General features: G+C 46.3%; 1 protein-coding gene across 7 annotated transcripts in view; it reads left to right on the top strand.

The window, feature by feature from the left end:
* The window catches only part of toe1 (target of EGR1, exonuclease), a 54,692-nt gene that overhangs the window by 25,368 nt on the left and 7,216 nt on the right, over positions 1–22,108 (top strand). For all 7 annotated transcript variants that reach the window (XM_072510793.1, XM_072510791.1, XM_072510795.1 and 4 more), the window contains 3 exons: positions 826–922; positions 10,225–10,383; positions 10,954–11,213. In XM_072510793.1, the coding sequence (XP_072366894.1) occupies positions 826–922; positions 10,225–10,383; positions 10,954–11,213 (516 nt within the window). The remainder of the gene's footprint in view (positions 1–825; positions 923–10,224; positions 10,384–10,953; positions 11,214–22,108) is intronic.

Raw genomic sequence — 22,108 nt, 5'->3', positions numbered from 1 at the left:
GCCAAATTTCAGCCAGGATCTTCCAGGAACATAGCACACATAACACACACCAGGATCAAATAATTATGGTTTGTGCATCAGGATAAAGAAAAGGATTAAAAAAGGAGTGCCCAAGCTCGTAAAAACGTAGCTGCTCCCGCACTTGTATCACGTCACCACCTCCTCGTCGTATTTCTTTAAAATCTTGAATGTGCACCTAAAGAGCCATTGCCTACTGGGTTATGGACCAAGAGCTGGAAAGTGGAATTAGGCTGGATAGCTCTGTTTTGGTTAGCACGAGGCAATTTGCTGCAAGTCATCTTTCTGTGCCATAAACCTCACTAGAGTAAGCTTCCTGTCCAATATAAGTGCCAGTTTGAGTGCTCTCTTGCTTTTCCCAGTTTCAGTCACTTATGTGGGAGTGTTAATTGTGTAAATGAAGGCGGAGTGTATACCAGTTGGGGGGCGCTCATTGGAAGGTTGTAGAATTGAGGAGCTATAAACTTGTAATGTTTCATTTTGTGAATAAATCTAAAACCGAGTTAAAGATTTGACTTCTGGCAGTCAGTTGGTGGAGGAAGACCAGTAGGTTAACAATGAGGGCAACGACCCAACTGTTCTGAGAGCTAATTGCTAACATTGTCAGCAATAGTAAGTGCACACGCATTCTTAAAGTGAACTTCTTTGGCTGATTCCTCTGCTGAGTTGCCGACTAAGCAAAGTGACAAGTTAAAGAGAGAAAAGCTCCAGCAATGAATTAGCTTTTGTTTCCTCTGCTGTCATAGGTGACATATCTGTTTCTAAAGGTAGATTGAATAATTCTTGTTTTCTTGGATGTCCCAACAGATCAATTGAAGACCGATACAAAGCAATATGCCAAGCTGCCAGAACCCGTTCTGTTTTATCTCTTGGGATAGCAAGTTTCAAAGAGCTGTCAGACAAAGTAAGAGCTTTACAAAAGCAATTCCGTTTAATCCCTTGTGCTCTTCAGAAAGTTCATATTCCTCAGTGGCTATCACATATCTCTTCAGATGAAGTCACCAGAGGCACACTTGGCCATATGATATAATCCATCGAATATTCAACAGGCTGATGGGGAGAGCGGTTGGACAACTGCGTAGGGCAAAAGAGGTGCAATATGAGTATGGGGAGAAGGCCGAGCCGCATGCTGGCGCACCAGCTGCATAGGCGTGTCCAGGGACATACTGACGGTCCAGGGAAATACTGAAGATACGGACTGGGCTGGGGATGTAGTGTCGGTGCCAGGGAGGATAAATGAGGCGTTTAGGGAGTACTACCAGGGACTTTACAAGGTGGACCCGGGGGGAGAGGAGGGGGACATGGGACGGTGTCTGGATGATCTGGAATTTCCCCTGGTGGAAGAAGCAAAGAGGCAGGCGTTGGAGGAGCCCATGGGGCTGAGGGAGGTGCTGGATTGTATCAGGGGTATGAATTTACGACGGATCTGGCACCACATCGGTTGGGGGCGTTTAATGAAGCACTGGAGAAAGGGTGTTGCCGGTGATGACGGCGCAGGCAGTGATCACACCAATCCCCCAAAAAGGGAAGGACCCAGTGGAATGTGGGTCATATTGACCCATATCACTATTTAACACTGATGTGAAAGTATTGGCTAAGTTGTTGGCGGGGAGGATAGAGGACTGTGTCCCGGGGCTGGTTGCAGAACATGAAACTGGCTTCATGAAGGGCAGGCAGCTCTCGAGTAATCTCAGACGGCTGTTGAATGTGGTGCTCTGGTACCACAGGTGGTAGTGTCCATTGACGTGGAGAAGGCATTTGATCTGTTGGAGTGGCAATACTTGTTCGAGGTTTTGGGCAGGTTTGGGTCTGTGCCGAGATTTGTGGCATGGGTGCGGTTGCTGTATGTGGCACTCAAGGGTGAGGACATGAGCTCACGAAGTTTGACTTACACATGGGTACGAGGCAGGGGTGCTTCCTGTCGCCGTTGCTGTTTGCAGTGGCCATAGAGCTGCTGGCGATGGCTCTCTGGGTCGGCGGAGTGGCAGGGGATTATATGGGGAACAGAGGGAGCATCGGGTGTCACTCTCTGCGATGATCTATTGCTGTGGCATGTTTCAGATCCGTTGGAGAGTATGGGAAGGATTATGGGCCTGCTGGGGAGGTTTGGAGGGTTCTCGTGATACAAACTGAATGGAGGGAAAAGCGAAGTATTCCCGGTGAATGAGCTTGGACAGCGGGCTAATTTAGGGGGATGACACTTACGGTAGCTAGGGATAGGTTTAGGTATTTGGGGATTCGGGTTGCGGGGGAATGGATGGGGCTCCATAAGTGGTACTTGACGAAGCTGGTGGAGGAGGCTAGGGAGGATCTTAAGAGGTGGGATACACTGCACTTAACGTTGGCGGGGAGGGTCCAAGTGGTGAAAATTAATATTCCGCTGAGGTTCTTGTTTATCTTTCAGGCTCTCCCAATGTTTGTACCAAAGGCCTTTTTTCGGAAAGATCATTTCGGAGTATGGGAGGGGGAGGACCCTGCTACAGAGAAAGCAGGGGGGGTTGGCTTTGCCGAACTTGCTTCATTATGATTGGGCGGCGAATGTGTACAAGGTGCGGCGGTGGTGGGAAGGAGAAGGGGTAGAGTGGGTTAGGCTGGAGGAGGAATTTTGTGAGGGGTCTCGTTTGACGAGCAGCGTTGCTAATGCCTCCGAGTAGGTATTCAGGGAGCCCGGCGGTGCAGTCCATGGTGAAGATATGGAATCTGTTGAGGAGGCATTTTAGGGTGGAAGGGATGATGGTGCTAATGCCACTGTGCGAGAATCATGGGTTTGAGCCGGGGGGGATGGATAGTGTATACAGGAGGTGGAGGGAAGTGGGGCTGGTCAAGGTGAGGGATTTGTATTTGGAGGAAGGGTTCGCCAGTCTTGAGGAGCTAAGGGAGAGGGTAGAGCTGGTAAGGGGGAGAGTTCAGGTATCTGCAGGTTAGGGACTTTGTGCGAAAGGTCTGGAGGGGTTCCCTAGGTTGCTGGAATACACCCTGCTGGAGCGATTGCTGCTTCCGAATGTGGAAGGGGAGGGAAGAATTGGGGATATATACAAGTGGCTGGGGGAGCAGGGAGGTGAGCAGGTGGTGAAGATCAAGGAGAAATGGGAAGCGGAGTTGGGCGGGGAGATCAATTGGGGAGTATGGAGTGAGGCACTGCGTAGGGTAAACGCGACCACCTCTTATGCAAGGATGAGCCTGATACGGTTTAAGGTGGTGCACGGTGCATATGACTCGGGCGAGAATGAATGTGTTCTTTCAGGGGATAGCAGATGAGTTGTGAGATGTGTGGGTGGGGGCCAGTAAATCATCCGCACATGTTTTGGGGTTGCGAAAAATTGGGAAGATTCTGGGTGGGAGTGTTCACGGTCTTAGCCAGGATAGTGAAGAAGGAGGCAGACCTGGACCTTTTGGTGGCGATATTTGGAGTTTCTGAGAAGCCGGAGCTCATGGAGAGGAGGAAGGCCTTTGTTGTGGCCTTCGCCTCTCTGATTGCACGGCAACGAATTTTGCTGGAGTGGTGGTCGGCATCGCCACCGGGGGTAGCAGCTTGGTTGGGTGACCTGTACGACTTCCTGCGGTTAGAGAAGATAAAATATGAGTTCAGGGGCTCAGCAGGGGAGTTTGAGAAAAGGTGGGGATGTTTGTGACCGTGTTTGAGGAGCTGTTCGTTGTGGGGGGAGGAAGGTGAAAAAGGCCAAAATCCATACAGACTTTATAGTTGATTGTTGGGAAGTATGTTTCCTGGGGTGTTTATTTGCTGTAACCTGTTTTGATGCATGTTTGTAATAAAATGCATTTTTTTAAAAAAATGATATAATCCATCGACAGAACTGTATAATCCATCGACAGAACTGTATTTTGTCCTTCTCATCTCCTTGTCTTTTTTTAAAGTGAGACAGGGACCTGGCTGGTGGTGGCAGCCTAGCTGTTAGATTGACTAATGAGTGACAATTCTGTCAGTATGTTTTTATAGAGTCGTAGATGTTTACAGCATGGAAACAGGCCCAGCTTGTCCATGCCACCCAGTTTCTATCACTAAGCTAGTCCCACTTGCCCTCATTCGGCCCATATTCCTCTATACCCACCCTGCCCATGTAACTGTCTAACTATGTTTTAAATGGAAAAAGCCTATACCACTGCCTCTGGCAGCTCGTTCCAGATATATACCACCCTCTGTGTGAAATAATTTCCCCTCTGGTCTCTTTTGTATCTCTCCCCTTAAACCTATGCCCTCTAGTTCTAGACTCCTCTACCTTTGGGAAAAGATATTGACTAGCTACCTGATTTATGCTCATTATTTTATAGACCTCTATAAGATCACCCCTAAGCCTTCTACGCTCCAGGGAAAGAAGTCCCAGCCTCCTTTATAGCTCAGACCATCAAGTCCTGGTAGCATCCTCGTAAATCTCTTCTGCACTCTTTCTAGTTTAACAATATCCTTCCTATAATAGGGTGACCAGAACTGAACACAGTATTTCATGTGTGGTCTTACCAATGTCTTATACAACTTCAACAAGACGTCCCAACTCCTGTATTCGATATTCTGACCAATAAAACCTAGCAGGCTGAATGCCTTCTTCACCATCCTGTCCATCTGCGACTCCACCTTCAAGGAGCTATGAACCTGTACCCCTAGATCTCTTTGTTCTGTAACTCTCCCCAACTCCCTCCAATTAACTGAGTAGGTCCTGCCCTGATTTGACTCCAAAATGCATCACCTCACATTTATCCGAATTAAACTCCATTGGCCCAATTGGTCAAGATCCTGTTGGAGTCTTACATAACCACCTTCACTATCCATAATGAAAATGAATGAATTGAAAATGAAATGAAAATCGCTTATTGTCACAAGTAGGCTTCAAATGAAGTTACTGTGAAAAGCCCCTAGTCGCCACGTTCTGGCGCCTGTTTGGGGAGGCTGGTACGGGAATTGAACCGTGCTGCTGGCCTGCCTTGGTCTGCTTTCAAAGCCAGCGATTTAGCCCTGTGCTAAACAGCCCCATTATGCCACCAATCTTGGTGTCATCTGCAAACTTACTAACCATGCCTCCTACATTCTCATCCAAATCATTAATATATGTAACAAATAACAGTGGACCCAGCACCGATCCCTGAGACACACCGCTCGTCACAGGCCTCCAGTTTGAAAAACAACCACCCTTTGGCTTCAGTCACCAAGCCAATTTTGTATCCAATTGGCTACCTTGCCCTAGATTCCATGAGATTTAACCGTTTGCAACAACCTACCATGCGCTACCTTGTCAAAGGCCTTGCTAAAGTCCATGTAGACAACGTCGACTGCACTGCTCTAATCTACCTTCTTGGTTACCCCTTCAAAAAAACTCATCAAATTCATGAGACATGACTTTGCCCTAACAAAGCCTTGTTGACTTTCCCTAATTCGCTCTTGCTGTCTAAGTGCCTATAGATCCTGTCCCTCAAAATACCTTCGAACAATTTACTCACTTCAGAAGTAAGGCTAACCGGTCTGTAGTTCCCAGGCTTATCCCTACAGCCCTTCTTAAACAAGGGCACAACATTTTGTCTTCAGGCACCTCTCCTGGAAGGTATGAAAATAGATAAGTCCCCTGGGCCGGATGGGATTTATCCTAGGATTCTCTGGGAAGCTAGGGAGGAGATTGCTGAGCCTTTGGCTTTGATCTTTAAGTCATCTTTGTCTACAGGAATAGTGCCAGAAGACTGGAGGATAGCAAATGTTGTCCCCTTGTTCAAGAAGGGGAGTAGAGACAACCCTGGTAACTATATACCAGTGAGTCTTACTTCTGTTGTGCGCAAAATCTTGGAAAGGTTTATAAGAGATAGGATGTATAATCATCTGGAAAGGAATAATTTGATTAGAGATAGTCAAAACGGTTTTGTGAAGGGTAGGTCGTGCCTCACAAACCTTATTGAGTTCTTTGAGAAGGTGACCAAACAGGTGGATGAGGGTAAAGCAGTTGATGTGGTGTATATGGATTTCAGTAAAGCGTTTCATAAGGTTCCCCATGGTAGGCGACTGCAGAAAATACGGAGGCATGGGATTCAGGGTGATTTAGCAGTTTGGATCAGAAATTGGCTAGCTAGAAGAAGACAAAGGGTGGTGGTTGATGGGAAATGTTCAGACTGGAGTCCAGTTACTAGTGGTGTGCCACAAGCATCTGTTTTGGGGCCACTGCTGTTTGTCATTTTTATAAATGACCTGGAGGAGGGCGTAGAAGGATGGGTGAGTAAATTTGCAGATGACACTAAAGTCGGTGGAGTTGTGGACAGTGCGGAAGGATGTTACAAGTTACAGAGGGAAATAGATAAGCTGCAGCGCTGGGCTGAGAGGGGGCAAATGGATTTTAATGCAGAAAAGTGTGAGGTGATTCATTTTGGAAGGAATAACAGGAAGTACTGGGCTAATGGTAAGATTCTTGGCAGTGTGGATGAGCAGAGAGATCTCGGTGTCCATGTACATAGATCCCTGAAAGTTGCCACCCAGGTTGAGAGGGTTGTTAAGAAGGCGTACGGTGTGTTAGCTTTTATTGGTAGAGGGATTGAGTTTCGGAGCCATGAGGTCATGTTGCAGCTGTACAAAACTCTGGTGCGGCCGCATTTGGAGTATTGCGTGCAATTTTGGTCGCCGCATTATAGGAAGGATGTGGAAGCATTGGAAAGGGTGCAGAGGAGATTTACCAGAATGTTGCCTGGTATGGAGGGAAGATCTTATGAGGAAAGGCTGAGGGAATTGAGGCTGTTTTCGTTAGAGAGAAGAAGGTTAAGAGGTGACTTAATTGAGGCATACAAGATGATCAGAGGATTGGATAGGGTGGACAGTGAGAGCCTTTTTCCTCAGATGGTGATGTCTAGCACGAGGGGACATACCTTTAAATTGAGGGGAGATAGATAAAAGACAGATGTCAGAGATAGGTTCTTTACTCCGAGAGTAGTAAGGGCGTGGAATGCCTTGCCTGCAACAGTAGTGGACTCGCCAACACTAAGGACATTCAAATGGTCATTTGATAGACATATGGACAATAAGGGAATAGTGTAGATGGGCTTTAGAGTGGTTTCCCAGGTCGGCGCAACATTGAGGGCCGAAGGGCCTGTACTGCGCTGTAATGTTCTGTCCTGTGGCTGTCGTTGATTCAAATATCTCAGCTAGGGGGCTGGCAATTTCCCCCTCGCCTCCCACAACGTCCTGGGATACATTTCATCATGTCCCAGGGATTTATCTATCTTGGTCCACTTTAATACCTCCAGCACCATTTCCTCTGTAATATGTACACTCCTCAAGACATCACTTTTTATTTCCCCAACATTCTCAACAGTAAATACTGCCGAGAAATATTCATTTAGGATCTTTCCCACCCTTATGGATCTGCACATAGATGGCCTTGTTTATCCAAAAGAGGCTCTACCTCTCCCGAGTCACCCTTTTACCCTATGTATCTGGAAAAGCTCTTTGGATTTTCCTTTGCCTTATCTGCCAAGATATTCTCATGTCCCCTTTTTGCCCTCCTGATTGCTCTCTCAACTCTACTCCGACAAGCCCTATACTCAAGGAATCCACTTGATCCCAGCTGCCTATGTGTGTCATATGCCTTCTTCCTTTTGATCATGGCCTCAATATCCTGAGTCATTTCAGGGTTCCCTCCTTCTACCAGCCTTACCCTTCACTCTAAGAGGAATGTGCTCACCCTGAACCCTAGTTAACACCTTTTTGGAAAAATTCCTGCTTACCAGCTGCCCCCTTGCCTGCAAATAGGCACCCCCAATCAACTTTTGAAAGGTCCCGCCTAATACCTTTGAAATTGGCCTTGCCCCAATTTAGAAGTTTAACTTTTGGGCCAGAACTGATTCTCCATCGCTATTTTAAAACTAATGGAATTATGGTCACTGGTCCCAAAGTGATCCCTCACTCACACTTCCGTCACCTGCCCTTCCTTATTCCCCAAGAGGAGGTCAAGTTTTGCCCCCTCTAGTCAGGCCAGCCACATATTGAATGAGGAATACACTCTACAAATTTCTCTCCATCCAAATCCCTCGTGCTACAGCTGTCCCAGTTAATGTTGGGAAAGTTAAAGTCCCCAACTATTACCACCTATTTTTCTGGCAGCTATCTGTAATCTCTTTACATATTTGCTCCTCAATATCCTGCTGACTATTTGGGGGCCTATAGTATAGTCCTATCAAAGTGATCTCACCCTTATTTTTCAGTTCTACTCATCCCAACAGTGCTAGTCAACAACCCTCCTGGACATTGGTTCCAGTCCTGCCCAGGTGTAGACCATCCAATTTGTAATGATGCCACCTCTCCCAGAACCGGTTCCAATGTCCCAAAAATCTGAATCCCTCCCTCCTGCACCATCTCTCAAGTCACGTATTCATCCTGTCTATCCTGTCATTCCTACTCTTGACTAGCACGTGGCACTGGTAGCTATCCGGAGATTACTACCTTTTGAGGCCCTACTTTTTAGTTTAGCTCCTAACTCCCTAAATTCACCATGTAGGACCTCATCCTGTTTTTTATGAATTTAGAGTACCCAATAATTTTTTTCCCCAATTAAGAGCCAATTTAGCATGGCCAGTCCACCTAACCTGCACATCTAGATTGTGGGGGTGAAACCCATGCAGACACTTGGAGAATGTGCAAACTCCACACAGACAGTGATCCAGGGCCGGGATTCGAACCTGGGACCTCAGCGCCGTAGGAAGCAATGCTAACCACTGTGCCACATGCTGCCATTCTCATCCCATTTTGTTTACCAATATCGTTGGTGCCTACATGCACCACAACAGCTGGCTGTTCACCCTCCCCTTTTAGAATGTCCTGCAGCCGCTCAGACATTCAGGACCCTTGCACCCTGGAGACAACATAGCTTCCTGGAGCCTCGTTTGCATCCGCAGAAACGCTTCTCTACTCTCCTTACAATCAAATCCCCTATCACTATAGCTCTACCACTCTTTTTCCTGCCCTCCTGGGCAGCAGAGCCAGCCATGGTGCCATGAACTTGGCTACTGCTGCCTTCCCCTGGTGAGCCATCTCCCTCAACAGTATCCAAAAAGGTATACCTGTTTTGGAGGGAGATGACCACAGGGGACCCCTGCATCGCCTTCCTACTCTTCCTCTGCTTGATGGTCACCCATTTCATATCTTCCTCAGTACTCTGCGGTGTGACAGCTCGCTAAATGTGCTATCCACGACTTCCTCAGCATTGTGGATACTCCAAAGTGAGTCCATCCGCAGCTCCAGAGCCGTTGAGCGGTATTTATTTTCTCTTTGGCGACATCCAGCTTCTTCTCTGTGGTGCCTGTTGTCTGGCATGGGCTAAGATTGGGTTCTTTCCAGTTTGGCTCCACTCCCTGCAAATCTGTAAAGATGTGAATGAATATTTTTGGATCATACTGGTCAATCTCTGGGGTTGCACTATAGTTGAGCAAACAAAATATTGAGATAGAGTACAGTTAAGAGGGCATGCAGATGATTGGATTGGAAGATCAGAACGGAGGGAAAGGAGGCATGGTGGGTACAATGGGAAAGTACCTTATCAGGGAGTGCTGTCCTGGACTTTGTTTTGTTTTGGCCTGTCCTTTACTTTATTTTCAGTAGCAAGGGAGATCTTGATGCACTAAACCGTCTCTTCCCAGGTCCTCATTTTTGAGTGGGGGGAATTATATGGCGTTAAACTGTATCCCCCGACAGGGTTAAATAAATAGTGTTTTTGTTCAGCAGGATGGTGTTTCTGAGCATGATCTACATTCCCATCCAGGAATGTACAGGGGGTTCTTTCATGCTGTAGTTATGCCACACAGAAAATGTAGCCATCTGGGTAAGGAGGAAAAGTTGCAGGAAAGGGAAAGATTCACTAACTTTTACAATAATGCTTTTTGCTACCCTATGCAAATATGGCTGTTGGGGTTAGGATTAGGGATGCTCAGCGCGCACAATTGATGGCCAGAACATGCAGCAGTTGATAACAACTCTCTACTGCTCTTTCAGCAGCTATTGTGAGAAATTCAACATTGGAAACACCTAGCATTGCGCTTCCTGCCATGTAGCGTGTACGTTGGATTAATGTCAACATTTTTTTAATGCTTTATCCCATTAAGATCAGATGAATTGGGTCTTTTCAATGTACTTTGAAATGAAGTGTTTTGACATGATGATTTCAATAAGATATGGATAATGCATGTTTTGTGTTGTAATTGGTTAATCACCACTGTTAAATATTTCAGCCAGGTGGTACCTATTTGACTCAGGTGTACAACATTACCTTGCTATGCATGGATGAATACATAATCGAGCCACAGTCAGTTCAGTTCTTGGTCCAGCATGGCTTTGATTTCAATAAACAGTATTCTAAAGGAATTCCCTACCACAAAGGGAATGACAAGGTAAGGGCAGACTTGGTTTTACTTATTTAAAAAAATATACATTTAACCCTTCATTATATTTGTTTATGCTAGATGTCTTGGTTCATGCTCTTTCAATTACTACTGCATACTTGGTAGGGGTGGGAAGGATGTTGACTTCATTGATTTGTGTGTAATTTATTTCACTGGTGCATAAGTTATGGCGTTCAGTAGCATATTACAGCTCAAAACAGTCTTATCGTCACCTGCCAGGCTGCAGTGTACAATAGCAAAGAGCATATCCTACTAACGCTGCCATTTTCAGTATCAAGCTGTGCCAGAGCAGCTTTACCATGGTTACATTCAAAGTTCTCAATGTACCTTGGCCCAACATCAAAAGAACATTCGCTACTATGAAATTGTAATCTTTTGCAGTTACCAATCTGGTGGCATGTTACAGACTGTTTTATGCTGAGCTTTTGTCCAGGAACTGGATAGATACTGCCCAAATTCTGTTCACATTCAACCTGCGGGGCAACGAGGTGGGGGGTTACATATCAACAGTCTAGGCCTCCGGAAACTTGTATCACTATTTTTATGATTTTTCCACAGCCTAATGAATGTCGTGGCCAGAATATGAGAGCTCTGTTCCTAGAAATTATTCAGTCAAAGAAACCTTTAATTCTTCACAATGGGCTGATTGACTTGGCGTTCTTGTACCAGTGTTTCTATGCAAACCTACCAGACCAGCTCATGACCTTCACAGCCGATGTGTCGGAGATGTTTCCAGCTGGGGTTTATGATACCAAATACGCTTCAGAAGTTGAAACTCGCTTTGTGTCCTCCTACTTAGAATATGCCTACAAAAAATGGTAATTGATTTTCCTTTTGAGATAAGGGACCAGGGAAGTGACTTTCTTTAAAAATTGAACAGGATTATCATCTAAATCCCAGAAATCTTACTTTACAATTTCCTTGTGTTATAAGTGTCATGTGAGAAATGGGTGTTTACTACTGCAGTGATGTCAGTGGGTGGAGCTGGGCTGTCTGTCAGCTTTTTACTTTCGTTTTAGGCTGTTTGCTGAAGGACGTGTTTCAGTTTCGTTTTCAGCGTTGGTGCTGAAGCCAGACCAAGCAGGTGTACTCCCTGCCATCAAAAGACTATCTCTTGATCATTTGGTGAATTCAGAATTATAAATGTTCTCAGTAGTGAATGTAAACCTAATGTTTTTCTGGTAAAAGGTGTTTTAAATCTTATGGATGTTAAAAGGGAAGCTTAAAGGATTACTTAGTGTTGTATTCTTTGGGGTTGTATTTGAATTAATGGTTGCTAAGATGTTCACTACGTTTTTAAAAGGTTAACTTGAGTTCATAGAATAAACATTGTTGTGCTTTAAAAAAATACTTTTCCATTTCTACTCTACCACACCTGTAGAGTGGGCCGTGTGCTCCCCATACCACAATCTAGTAAATATTGTGGGTCGGGTGACCTCCATGATACACTTTGGGGTTCTCTAAACCCTGGCCCATAACTAATTGGGGTCTCGAGGGGGATAACAGTCTTATCTATTGGATTGGCTGAGTGAACTTAAAGACAGTGAGGGGTGAGCATATTGTGGTTGCTTTTCAGGTGTGGTATTTCAGTTTAAGTAAGGGAGTGTGTTGTGGACAATGGCTCTTTCAGAGGCTTAGAAGGTTTTGGGAGTGGAGACGGTCACACGCAGTACCTTACGGACAGAGACTAAAAGCAGACTGTTAGATTTGGCAAAAACATGGCAGTTAACACCTGACAAAATGCGAAAAGATGAGGTCATTATGGCAGTGGCTAAGCATTTATAAAGTTGCCAGAGATACAGTTTGACTCCTTGGAAATGGCAAAAATTCAGTTACAAATCAAACAAATGGAACATGAGAAAGAATTAAAGCAGCTTGAATACGAAAGAGAGAGGAAAAAGAAAGAGAAAGGGAGATACAGATCAGGGAAAAAGATAGAGAGAGAGAGTTTGAACTTCAGAAAATGGCCATGAAACATGACAGTCAGTTAAAACTGGCAGACGTAATGGGAAACGTACAGTTGGTGGATAGTGATGAGGATAGTGAGAAAGAGCGTCAAAGTCGAAGGCTTGGTGGGGATCTATTTAAATATGTCCAAGCATTGCCAAGGTTTGACGAGAAGGAGGTAGAAGCCTTTTTCATTTCATTTGAGAATGCAGCTTAAACAAATGAAATGGTCATAGGACATGTGGGTATTACTGATTCAAACAAAGCTTGTAGGTCGGGCTAGTGAAGTGTTTGCATCACGACCGGAGGAGGTGAAAAAACCCATCTTGGGTGCATATGAACTAGTGCCTGAAGCCTACAGACAAAGGTTTAGATATTTAAGGAAAGAATTTGGTCAAACATACATGGAGTTTGAAAGGATCAAACTGAGTAATTTTGATAGGTGGATAAGGGCATTGAGAATAAACCAAATGTATGAAGTGCTCAGAGAAATTATGCTTTTGAAGGAGGAGTTTAAAAATTCAATTCCTGATGTAGTGAGAACTCCTGTGGAAGAGCAGAGAGTTAAAACTGCGAGGTTAGCAGCAGAAATGGGAGATGATTGAATTAGTTCATAAATCAAAGCTTGGTTTCCGACATCAGTTTCAGCCTGTGAGGAATAGAAACTGGGGACATGAGAAATACTCAAGTGGTAAAGGTGATCTGATGGGAGATAATAAGGGGAGTGTACCTTAGACTGAAAAAGAAATCCAGGAGGGTGGGAGAGAGATGAAAAGTTTCAAATATTTTCACTCTGATAAACTAGGCCATGTAAAGTCGCATAAGAACTAGGAGCAGGAGTAGGCCACATGGCCCCTCGAGCCTGCTCCGCCATTCAATGAGATCATGGCTGATCTTTTGTGGACTCAGCTCCACTTTCCGGCCCGAACACCATAACCCTTAATACCTTTATTCTTCAAAAAACTATCTATTTTGATCTTAAAAACATTTAATGAAGGAGCCTCTACTGCTTCACTGGGCAAGGAATTCCATAGATTCACAACCCTTTGGGTGAAGAAGTTCTCCTAAACTCAGTCCTAAATCTACATCCCCTTATTTTGAGGCTGTGCCCCCTAGTTCTGCTTTCACCCGCCAGTGGAAACAACCTGCCCACATCTATCCTATCTATTCCCTTCATAATCTTATATGTTTCTATAAGATCCCCCCTCATCCTTCTAAATTCCAACGAGTACAGTCCCAGCCTACTCAACCTCTCCTCGTAATCCAACCCCTTCAGCTCTGGGATTAACCTAGTGAATCTCCTCTGCACACCCTCCAGTGCCAGTACGTCCTTTCTCAAGTAAGGAGACCAAAACTGAACACAATACTCCAGGTGTGGCCTCACTAACACCTTATACAATTGCAGCTGTTGCTAACTTTTGGTTGGTTCAATTGGCTCTGTTTTATAACCTTTCCTCTAGAGTCGCCAGGTCACCACGAGGTTCAAGTAATGATCAATAACTCAACACACCAATTAGTAAGATTCAAATCAAAACACATTTATTATACACAGTCAATCGCTACTCATGCATAAACTCTACTTTCTAGGCTATTTCTATCACTAACAGGCCTATACTTAGCTTCGGACTGGCCCACCAGGTCAGGGGACAAATGGCCTTTTGTTCAGGTCCTGAGTCTGCGGGATTCAAAGCTGGTATGGACTGGTAGCTAGGAGCGCCTATCTCGTAGTGAGCGTTGACTTGAGACTTGCTTGGAGGCAACAAGACAGGTCACTGTCAAGGGTTGGTTCAAGTTACTGAGTGACCCTGCCAAAGAAGAACGATTTGAACTTGGGGGCTTTACTTTATAGTCCCCAGGGGCTTCCAGCCCTTCGGGGCGGACCCCGTACCTGGTTCCAGGTGATTGGACTACTTTCCGATCACTTGGATCGATTTCTCCAATGCTGGAGCGGTTCCCTGATCGCTCGGCGGTCCCTAAGTGTCCGTTAGTCTTCCTTTGTCTGGGCTCCTGCTGGCGCTGAGGAGTCTGGCTTGGCTTTATTTACCTTAACTGTTGCCATTGTGCCTGGGAATCGCACATTACTATGTAGATGGCTGCTACATTACTATGCAGATGGCTGCTGGTTTCGGTGCTGTCTGGTTGTTTTTGCAGGTTCCAATATACATGATTTCTGTGTTGGCTGAATTTCCCTTTAGCCTTTGCGGTTCTCCATTTTAAGTCGGGAAGTGGCCAACTCAGGTGGCTACACAGCATAACCTACCCAGTCTTAAACTCCATCCCTCTAGCAATGAAGGACAAAATTCCATTCGCCTTCTTAAATCACCTGTTGCACCTGTAGACCAACTTTTTGCAACTCATGCATTAGCACACCCAGCTCTCTCTGCACAGCAGCATGTTTTAATATTTTATCATTTAAATAATAATCCCTTTTGCTGTTATTCCTACCAAGATGGATAACCTCACATTTGTCAACATTGTATTCCATCTGCCAGACCCTAGCCCATTCACTTAACCTATCCAAATCCCTCTGCAGACTTCCGGTATCCTCTGCACTTTTTGCTTTACCACTCACCTCAGTGTCGTCTGCAAACTTGGCCACATTGCCCTTGGTCCCCAATTCCAAATCATCTATGTGTTTGATTTTACCTTCTCACCCTCCATCTGTATTTTAAATTCCTCCAAATTGTGATCGCTCCTTCCGAAAGGATCCCTAACTATGAGATCATGAATCAATCCTGTCTCATTACACAGGACCAGATCTAGGACCGCTTGTTCCCTCGTAGGTTCCATTACATACTGTTCTAGGAAACTATCGCAGATACATTCTATAAACTCCTCCTCAAGGCTGCCTTGACCGACCTGGTTAAACCAATCGACATGTAGATTAAAATCCCCCATGATAACTGCTGTACCATTTCTACATGCATCCGTTATTTCTTTGTTTATTGCCTGCCCCACCATAATGTTACTATTTGGTGGCCTATCGACTACTCCTATCAGTGACTTTTTTGCCTTACTATTCCTGATTTCCACCCAAATGGATTCACCCTTATCCTCCATAGCACCGATGTCATCCCTTACTATTGCCCGTTTGTCATCCTTAAATAACAGAGCTACACCACCTCCCTTACCATCCATTCTGTCCTTCTGAATAGTTTGATACCCTCAGATATTTAACTCGCAGTTGTGACCATCCTTTAACCATGTTTGAGTAATAGCCACTAAATCATAGTCATTCACGATGATTTGTGCCATCAACTCATTTACCTTATTCCGAATACTACGAGCATTCAGGTAAAGTACACTTATGTTGGCTTTTTTACCTCCGTTTTGAATCTTAACACCTCGATCAGTAACCTCAACTTTTCTCCTAATTTTCCTTGTCGTTGAACCCATATCTTCATGTAACAACCTGCCGCGTCGCTTACCATTAATGTTTTTACTTCCCGTTTTATTCCTTTGGATTTCGGCGGCAGCGGGGCGCAGGGGCCTTATTGGAGGTGAGTAGTGTATTTAAAAAGCCTTACCTTTACAGGAGCAGCCCTTTGGATTTCGGCGGCAGCGGTGCGCAGGGGCCTTCTGGGAGGTGAGTAGTGAGTTTAAAAGCTCTTACCTTTACAGGAGCAGCCCTTTGGATTTCGGCGGCAGCGGTGCGCAGGGGCCTTCTGGGAGGTGAGTAGTGAGTTTAAAAGCTCTTACCTTTACAGGAGCAGCCCTTTGGATTTCGGCGGCAGCGGGGCGCAGGGGCCTTCTGGGAGGTGAGTAGTGAGTTTAAAAGCTCTTACCTTTACAGGAGCAGCCCTTTGGATTTCGGCGGCAGCGGTGCGCAGGGGCCTTCTGGGAGGTGAGTAGTGAGTTTAAAAGCTCTTACCTTTACAGGAGCAGCCCTTTGGATTTCGGCGGCAGTGGGGCGCAGGGGCCTTCTTGGAGGTGAGTAGTGTATTTAAAAAGCCTTACCTTTACAGGAGCAGCCCTTTGGATTTCGGCGGCAGCGGTGCGCAGGGGCCTTCTGGGAGGTGAGTAGTGAGTTTAAAAGCTCTTACCTTTACAGGAGCAGCCCTTTGGATTTCGGCGGCAGCGGGGCGCAGGGGCCTTCTTGGAGGTGAGTAGTGTATTTAAAAAGCCTTACCTTTACAGGAGCAGCCCTTTGGATTTCGGCGGCAGCGGTGCGCAGGGGCCTTCTGGGAGGTGAGTAGTGAGTTTAAAAGCTCTTACCTTTACAGGAGCAACCCTTTGGATTTCGGCGGCAGCGGGGCGCAGGGGCCTTCTTGGAGGTGAGTAGTGAATTTAAAAAGCCTTACCTTTACAGGAGCAGCCCTTTGGATTTCGGCGGCAGCGGTGCGCAGGGGCCTTCTTGGAGGTGAGTAGTGTATTTAAAAAGCCTTACCTTTACAGGAGCAGCCCTTTGGATTTCGGCGGCAGCAGTGCGCAGGGGCCTTCTGGGAGGTGAGTAGTGAGTTTAAAAGCTCTTACCTTTACAGGAGCAGCCCTTTGGATTTCGGCGGCAGCGGGGCGCAGGGGCCTTCTTGGAGGTGAGTAGTGTATTTAAAAAGCCTTACCTTTACAGGAGCAGCCCTTTGGATTTCGGCGGCAGCGGTGCGCAGGGGCCTTCTGGGAGGTGAGTAGTGAGTTTAAAAGCTCTTACCTTTACAGGAGCAACCCTTTGGATTTCGGCGGCAGCGGGGCGCAGGGGCCTTCTTGGAGGTGAGTAGTGAATTTAAAAAGCCTTACCTTTACAGGAGCAGCCCTTTGGATTTCGGCGGCAGCGGTGCGCAGGGGCCTTCTTGGAGGTGAGTAGTGTATTTAAAAAGCCTTACCTTTACAGGAGCAGCCCTTTGGATTTCGGCGGCAGCAGTGCGCAGGGGCCTTCTGGGAGGTGAGTAGTGAGTTTAAAAGCTCTTAACTTTACAGGAGCAGCCCTTTGGATTTCGGCGGCAGCAGTGCGCAGGGGCCTTCTGGGAGGTGAGTAGTGAGTTTAAAAGCTCTTAACTTTACAGGAGCAGCCCTTTGGATTTCGGCGGCAGCGGGGCGCAGGGGCCTTCTTGGAGGTGAGTAGTGTATTTAAAAAGCCTTACCTGGTCCCGTGTCTGTTCTTCTTTTCTGTTTTATTTGTTTTTATATAAGGCGGGAACCGGAAGTTCGACCTCTGGCAAGTCCCCCCCCCAACCAATAAATTCTGGTGGAGAGGAAACCCGAGACCCATTGGTGGAAGGTAAGTGCCATATTATATTATTATATTATTAGCATTGTGCAGGTCAAGGATCGGAGGTGGAGGAGCAGTCTCTGTCAGCGAGAGAACCTGAGAACATCTCAGACACTCAGAAGGTAAGTAAGTGATTTTTACTTTTATACCTTTTTTCAAATTGTGTGTCGGGGGGAAACTGAAGTGACATCACAGAAAAGCTGTGACCTGAGTGGCTGGTTGGGATTCTAACCTAAATTTTTAAAAAAAATTAAAAACAAATTTGAGTATTTGTGAACTAATTAAACATAACTTAATTATAATTTAGAGGATATCTAAGCCAGAGATCGGAGAATATTATAGTTAGCTATCGCATTTCTATTAGAAATCTAGTGCTAGGAAACAGATAGTTGACAGTAACTTTGCAATTTTTTAAAAAAGTATTTTTAAAAAAAAGACAAATTTTAATTTTAATTAATTGACGCAATGTCAGTTAGAGGGGTGCTGTGCTCTGACTGTGAGATGTGGCAGGTCCGGGAGGCTTCCAGCGTCCCGGATGGCTTCATCTGCAGAAAGTGCACCCAACTGCAGCTCCTCACAGACCGCATGGTTCGGTTGGAGCAGCAATTGGATGCACTTAGGAGCATGCAGGTGGCGGAAAGCGTCATAGATCGCAGTTATGTAAATGTGGTCACACCCAAGGTGCAGGCAGAGAAATGGGTGACCACCAGAAAGGGCAGGCAGTCAGTGCAGGAATCCCCTGTGGTTGTCCCCCTCTCGAACAGATATACCCCTTTGGATACTGTCGGGGGGGATAGCCTATCAGGGGAAAACAGCAGCAGCCAGAGCAGTGGCACCACGGCTGGCTCTGATGTTCAGAAGTGAGGGTCAAAGCGCAGAAGAGTAATAGTAATAGGGGACTCTATAGTCAGGGGCACAGATAGGCGCTTCTGTGGACGTGAAAGAGACTCCAGGATGGTATGTTGCCTCCCTGGTGCCAGGGTCCAGGATGTCTCCGAACGGGTAGAGGGAATCCTGAAGGGGGAGGGCAAACAGGCAGAGGTCGTTGTACATATTGGTACTAACGACATAGGCAGGAAGGGGCATGAGGTCCTGCAGCAGTTCAGGGAGCTAGGCAGAAAGTTAAAAGACAGGACCTCGAGGGTTGTAATCTCGGGATTACTCCCTGTGCCACGTGCCAGTGAGGCTAGAAATAGGAAGATAGAGCAGACAAACACGTGGCTAAACAGCTGGTGTAGGAGGGAGGGTTTCCGTTATCTGGACCACTGGGAGCTCTTCCGGGGCAGGTGTGACCTGTATAAGATGGACGGGTTGCATCTAAACCGGAGAGGCATAAATATCCTGGCCGCGAGGTTTGCTAGTGTCACACGGGAGGGTTTAAACTAGTATGGCAGGGGGGTGGGCACGGGAGCAATAGGTCAGAAGGTGAGAGCATTGAGGGAGAACTAGGGAATAGGGACAGTGTGGCTCTGAGGCAGAGCAGACGGGGAGAAGTTGCTGAACACAGCGGGTCTGGTGGCCTGAAGTGCATATGTTTTAATGCAAGGAGCATTACGGGTAAGGCAGATGAACTTAGAGCTTGGATTACTACTTGGAACTATGATGTTGTTGCCATTACAGAGACCTGGTTGAGGGAAGGGCAGGATTGGCAGCTAAACATTCCAGGATTTAGATGTTTCAGGCGGGATAGAGGGGGATGTAAAAGGGGAGGCGGAGTTGCGCTACTTGTTCGGGAGAATATCACAGCTATACTGCGAGAGGACACCTCCGAGGGCAGTGAGGCTATATGGGTAGAAATCAGGAATAAGAAGGGTGCAGTCACAATGTTGGGGGTATACTACAGGCCTCCCAACAGCCAGCGGGAGATGGAGGAGCAGATAGGTAGACAGATTTTGGAAAAGAGTAAAAACAACAGGGTTGTGGTGATGGGAGACTTCAACTTCCCCAATATTGACTGGGACTCATTTAGTGCCAGGGGCTTAGACGGGGCGGAGTTTGTAAGGAGCATCCAGGAGGGCTTCTTAAAACAATATGTAAACAGTCCAACTAGGGAAGGGGCGGTACTGGACCTGGTATTGGGGAATGAGCCCGGCCAGGTGGTCGATGTTTCAGTAGGGGAGCATTTCGGTAACAGTGACCACAATTCAGTAAGTTTTAAAGTACTGGTGGACAAGGATAAGAGTGGTCCGAGGATGAATGTGCTAAATTGGGGGAAGGCTAATTATAACAATATTAGGCGGGAACTGAAGAACATAGATTGGGGGCGGATGTTTGAGGGCAAATCAACATCTGACATGTGGGAGGCTTTCAAGTGGCAGTTGAAAGGAATATAGGACAGGCATGTTCCTGTGAGGAAGAAAGATAAATACGGCAATTTTCGGGAACCTTGGATGACGAGTGATATTGTAGGCCTCGTCAAAAAGAAAAAGGAGGCATTTGTCAGGGCTAAAATGCTGGGAACAGACGAAGCCTGTGTGGCATATAAGGAAAGTAGGAAGGAACTTAAGCAAGGAGTCAGGAGGGCTAGAAGGGGTCATGAAAAGTCATTGGCAAATAGGGTTAAGGAAAATCCCAAGGCTTTTTACACGTACATAAAAAGCAAGAGGGTAGCCAGGGAAAGGGTTGGCCCACTGAAGGATAGGCAAGGGAATCTATGTGTGGAGCCAGAGGAAATGGGCGAGGTACTAAATGAATACTTTGCATCAGTATTCACCAAAGAGAAGGAATTGGTAGATGTTGAGTCTGGAGAAGGGGGTGTAGATAGCCTGGGTCACATTGTGATCCAAAAAGACGAGGTGTTGGGTGTCTTAAAAAATATTAAGGTAGATAAGTCCCCAGGGCCGGATGGGATCTACCCCAGAATACTGAAGGAGGCTGGAGAGGAAATTGCTGAGGCCTTGACAGAAATCTTTGGATCCTCGCTGTCTTCAGGGGATGTCCCGGAGGACTGGAGAATAGCCAATGTTGTTCCTCTGTTTAAGAAGGGTAGCAAGGATAATCCCGGGAACTACAGGCCGGTGAGCCTTACTTCAGTGGTAGGGAAATTACTGGAGAGAATTCTTCGAGACAGGATCTACTCCCATTTGGAAGCAAATGGACGTATTAGTGAGAGGCAGCACGGTTTTGTGAAGGGAAGGTCGTGTCTCACTAACTTGATAGAGTTTTTCGAGGAGGTCACTAAGATGATTGATGCAGGTAGGGCAGTAGATGTTGTCTATATGGACTTCAGTAAGGCCTTTGACAAGGTCCCTCATGGTAGACTAGTACAAAAGGTGAAGTCACACGGGATCAGGGGTGAACTGGCAAGGTGGATACAGAACTGGCTAGGCCATAGAAGGCAGAGGGTAGCAATGGAGGGATGCTTTTCTCATTGGAGGGCTGTGACCAGTGGTGTTCCACAGGGATCAGTGCTGGGACCTTTGCTCTTTGTAGTATATATAAATGATTTGGAGGAAAATGTAACTGGTCTGATTAGTAAGTTTGCAGACGACACAAAGGTTGGTGGAATTGCGGATAGCGATGAGGACTGTCTGAGGATACAGCAGGATTTAGATTGTCTGGAGACTTGGGCGGAGAGATGGCAGATGGAGTTTAATCCGGACAAATGTGAGGTAATGCATTTTGGAAGGGCTAATGCAGGTAGGGAATATACAGTGAATGGTAGAACCCTCAAGAGTATTGAAAGTCAAAGAGATCTAGGAGTACAGGTCCACAGGTCATTGAAAGGGGCAACACAGGTGGAGAAGGTAGTCAAGAAGGCATACGGCATGCTTGCCTTCATTGGCCGGGGCATTGAGTATAAGAATTGGCAAGTCATGTTGCAGCTGTATAGAACCTTAGTTAGGCCACACTTGGAGTATAGTGTTCAGTTCTGGTCGCCACACTACCAGAAGGATGTGGAGGCTTTAGAGAGGGTGCAGAAGAGATTTACCAGAATGTTGCCTGGTATGGAGGGCATAAGCTATGAGGAGCGATTGAATAAACTCGGTTTGTTCTCACTGGAATGAAGGAGGTTGAGGGGCGACCTGATAGAGGTATACAAAATTATGAGGGGCATAGACAGAGTGGATAGTCAGAGGCTTTTCCCCAGGGTAGAGGGGTCAATTACTAGGGGGCATAGGTTTAAGGTGAGAGGGGCAAAGTTTAGAGTAGATGTACGAGGCAAGTTTTTTACGCAGAGGGTAGTGGGTGCCTGGAACTCACTACCGGAGGAGGTAGTGGAAGCAGGGACGATAGGGACATTTAAGGGGCATCTTGACAAATATATGAATAGGATGGGAATAGAAGGATACGGACCCAGGAAGTGTAGAAGATTGTAGTTTAGTCGGGCAGTATGGTCGGCACGGGCTTGGAGGGCCGAAGGGCCTGTTCCTGTGCTGTACATTTCTTTGTTCTTTGTTCTAGTGTTACTGGGCCTATTCACTGAGCTCCCCTCGTCACTGTACCTTGTACTGTCGCCCTTTTTGATTTTTGACTATGGCTTCTCTGCCTTACACTTTTCCCCCTTACTGCCTTTTGTTTCTGTCCCAGTTTTACTGCCTTCCAACGTCCTGCATCAGTTCC

This window comes from Scyliorhinus torazame, chromosome 7 (genome assembly GCF_047496885.1).
Source record: "Scyliorhinus torazame isolate Kashiwa2021f chromosome 7, sScyTor2.1, whole genome shotgun sequence".
Classification (NCBI taxonomy): Eukaryota; Metazoa; Chordata; class Chondrichthyes; order Carcharhiniformes; family Scyliorhinidae; genus Scyliorhinus; species Scyliorhinus torazame.
This window is presented reverse-complemented; position numbering and strand designations above follow the sequence as displayed.